Raw genomic sequence first — 3,680 nt, forward strand, 5'->3', positions numbered from 1 at the left:
AAGTAGCATCAGACGATGAGAAGATGATAGTATCATCAACATACACTAGATGATTAACCTTAGGACTCCACTTTGGCAAGCCAAATCCACAAAAGTATAAGTTTAGATGAAGAGCATTCAAACCTCTAGACATAGATTCAGTAGCTAAAATGAATAATGTAGGTGACAAGGTGTCCCCTTGCTTAACTCCTCTGGTGGACTTGAAAAATCCATACGGCTAGCCATTAATTAAAATTGAATACCAGTTGTTAGACATAATGCCAAATACTACACCGTTGAACCTTTCACAAAAGCCCATTTTCCTCAATACATTAGTCATGAATATCCAGGAAAGCCTATCTTAAGCTTTGGTTATGTCTAATTTCATCACTACATTAGGTCCTGCCATTGTCCTTAACCTAATGTCAGTAATAATTTCTTGAGTTAACAACATATTTTATACGATGTTCCGTTATTTAACAAAACTTGCTTGTTCATCTGAGATGATATTAGGCAATAGAGGAACAAGCCTTTCATGAATAACTCTTGAAAAAACATTTTTAAAGAAGTTGCTCAAACTAATAGGTCGCATATCAGAAAAAGTAGCAACTTCCGCCTTCTTAGGCAATAGCACCAGATTTGTATGAGTAATAAATCTTGGTAGTTCATGACCATTAAAGTACTGCCTCACCATATTAAATACATCATCCCCTATTATGTCCCACCAGCTATAGAAGAATTTCCCAGTGAATCCATCTGGTCCTCCAGCACTATCCCCATTTAAGCCAAAGACAGTCCTCTTGACTTCATCTTTCGTAGGTTGTTTCAGTAGTTCTTGATTTTGATCAAAGTTTACCATGTTAGGAACATGATCAATGATCCCAAAAATAGTAGGAATGACATCCTCATGGAATTGATTATGGAAAATATTGACTGCTTCAGCTGTCATTTGTTCATTGCCCTCGATCTAGTTACCTTCACTATTCTGAATCCTATTTAATTGCAATCTTCTTCTCCTACCATTCACTTTTGCATGAAAGAGTTTAGTGTTGCGATCTCCATCCTTAAACCATGACATGCAAGACTTTTGCTTCCAAAACTTTTCCTCGAGAGACAAAACTCTGATAAGTTCAGCCTGAACTTTGTTAAGACTTTCTCTATTAAGCTTTGTTGGATTGATTTCAAACTGTGCTTCATGAACAAGTACCACCTCTTCCAAGCTAGCAATCTTTTGGAAAATATCCCCATATGTAGCCCTGCTCCATACTGATAATGCTCGCTTCAACTTCTTCAAGTTGTGATTGAAGATTATGAATGGATTACTACTAAAGTCTATCGTCCCGTTTTCCTTCACAACATCTTGAAAGGTGGCATGTTCTGTCCAAAACTTAAGGAATCAAAATTGCTTCGTCACAGGTATTAAATAGGGAACACACGTGATTAATAAGGGATTGTGATCCAAATTTATTTTGGACAAATGAGTAATCTCCACACCTGAGAACATTTGTTGAAACTCCATATTTGCTAATACTCTATCCAACCTCTTAAAAATGCAATCTTCTTCAGTCCTTCCATTCCACCAAGTGAAGATACTACCTTTAAAACCAATATCATGCAAGTTACATGTTGTTACACAATGCCTAAAATTATCAATCTCATTGAGGTGTACTGGTAGGCCTCCAAAATTTTCCTCCTCATCCTAAATCACATTGAAATCATCCCCAACTATCCATGGGGTTACCATATCAGAAGCCAAAGCATATAATGTGTCCCACATTTTAATCCTCTGAATAGCATCGCACTTGGCATAAACTAAGGTAAGAATTACTTCCTGTTGAGAATTAGAATCCACCAGTCTTAAGGTCATCCGCTGCTCCATATCGAATATTACTGTAACTTCATAATTTTCATCCACAAATGCGCAGTTCTTGTTAGAAATATTTACAAAAGCCTGAGCAAAACTTATCCTTTTTTTGTATCTATCCAATTTTCTAGATTGCTGCATTGGCTCCATTAAACCCACAAATTTGAAATGTTGTTGTCTATGCATTGTAATTAGCCTTTCAAAGGCTTGTTGTTTATTCACTGATCTAATGTTCTAAATTAATGCATTCATCATTAATTGGTAGATTTGGAGAGTGTCCTTCTTGTTTGAACTCATGTACCAGGGACAAGAATATTATAAGTTTCTTTTTGCTGCTTCTTCCTACCTCTGCCTGTAGATTTTTCTCTATCCATATGCCTAGGAGATATGTCACCTTGTCGAGCAACATTCCTGAAAATCTGAGCCGTGGATTCCTCATCCATGTCTCTCCCTTTTTCTTGTCCATTCTCTTCATCATCTACTGCTAGAGATTGTTTAGCTACCTGAGTTTTAATAGGTTTAGGAACTACTACCCTGCTAGTAGATTCCTTAGTCATATTTTGCATCTTGGAAAATGACTGCAGTTCTTTATTTTCCTGTAATTCTTTTCTTTGGATGCTAGTGATAGTATTGGGGTTAGTGTTAAGATTAGGATTAGGATTTTCTGGGGTGAGGATTTGGTCATTGTGATTGAGGCTTACATTAAGAACAGCTGGTTTAGGACAACTATTTTGTATATCAGAAGGTTTAGGCATCAGGTTACCAGCTTCCTCCTGCTTATCTCCATCAGCATCTACTCTCATCAGTTCACGATCTTCCTCATCTTCCTCTAAGAAGTGAACTCCATCTTCAGACTCGTGATCATCAATCTGACTAGCAACTACCTCCTTATCTAGCTCATCATCTGATTGTAATTCTCCTTCTTCTTCTAAATCATCCTCTACCTGTTGACTCTATAATCTCCCCATCAGTGGACTTCCTGTAGGAAAATTCTTTTCTTTGTTCGACTGATCATCCCTATCAATTTGTTTCACATATGCTCCTCCTTGTTCATTAGTCACACTAGCATCGATTCCCTTTGAGACATCATTCTCACTGGTCCTTGGATTGACAGTATTTTCTTGAGTGTTCAACGTTTGTGAATGGATCTCTTGGCATGAATAATTAGTAGTAACATTGTTGCCTCCAAAGGCTCTATCGACCCTTTGTGTTGTGGTTTTCTTTAACATTGCTTGTTCTTTCTCCTTATCCTTCTGGTTTATACATTCTTTGCCAATATCCTTATGAGCTGCAATCCCAGGTGAAGAAGGATTATAAATTGGTGCAGATGGATTCAAGGTTCTCCCAGTTTCAGTAGGGGTAGGTTTAGTGCTGCGATTGACCTGATTTTGCTCCAATAAAGCTAGATGATTGTTCTCTTCATTATCATCTGCATCCTCTACCAAAGCAGCAAACTTATTAGTCGCCTGAACATCATCAACATGAATAAATTTTTTCCTACTACTGCCTTGTGTTTCTTCCTGTTGAACAGGTTTCTTGACACGAATATCTCGCACTTCCTTCCATTGTTCACCAATATTACCAACAACTTTTCCACTTGAAAGGATCATTAAAGGACCCTTATTTTGTTCCTGTTTTCCAGCGTTACCAGTAACTGCATGCTTCACTTTGTCATTAGACTCCACTAGCTCTGGATGAAGTCACCAACATTCAAACTGATCATGACCTTGAATTTTGCATTGCTTACAATGCTTGGGCAGAAAATCATAATTGATTTTCACCCATTCAGTCCTTATTTCCCATGTAGCCTCATTCTCGATATCCATATGAATCTTCT

General features: G+C 37.5%; 1 protein-coding gene across 1 annotated transcript; it reads right to left on the reverse strand.

Moving 5' to 3' along the window:
• Positions 1-946: 946 nt before the first annotated feature.
• On the reverse strand, positions 947-2,029 carry LOC107800146 (uncharacterized). The gene is made up of 3 exons (XM_075221032.1): positions 1,688-2,029; positions 1,521-1,575; positions 947-1,356 (listed from the first exon to the last, which is right to left on the reverse strand). Exons 1-3 carry the CDS (start codon positions 2,027-2,029, stop codon positions 947-949), a joined length of 807 nt encoding a protein of 268 aa, XP_075077133.1.
• Between the last annotated feature and the right edge of the window lie 1,651 nt (positions 2,030-3,680).

The sequence above is a fragment of the Nicotiana tabacum genome, chromosome 9 (genome assembly GCF_000715075.1).
Source record: "Nicotiana tabacum cultivar K326 chromosome 9, ASM71507v2, whole genome shotgun sequence".
Classification (NCBI taxonomy): domain Eukaryota; kingdom Viridiplantae; phylum Streptophyta; class Magnoliopsida; order Solanales; family Solanaceae; genus Nicotiana; species Nicotiana tabacum.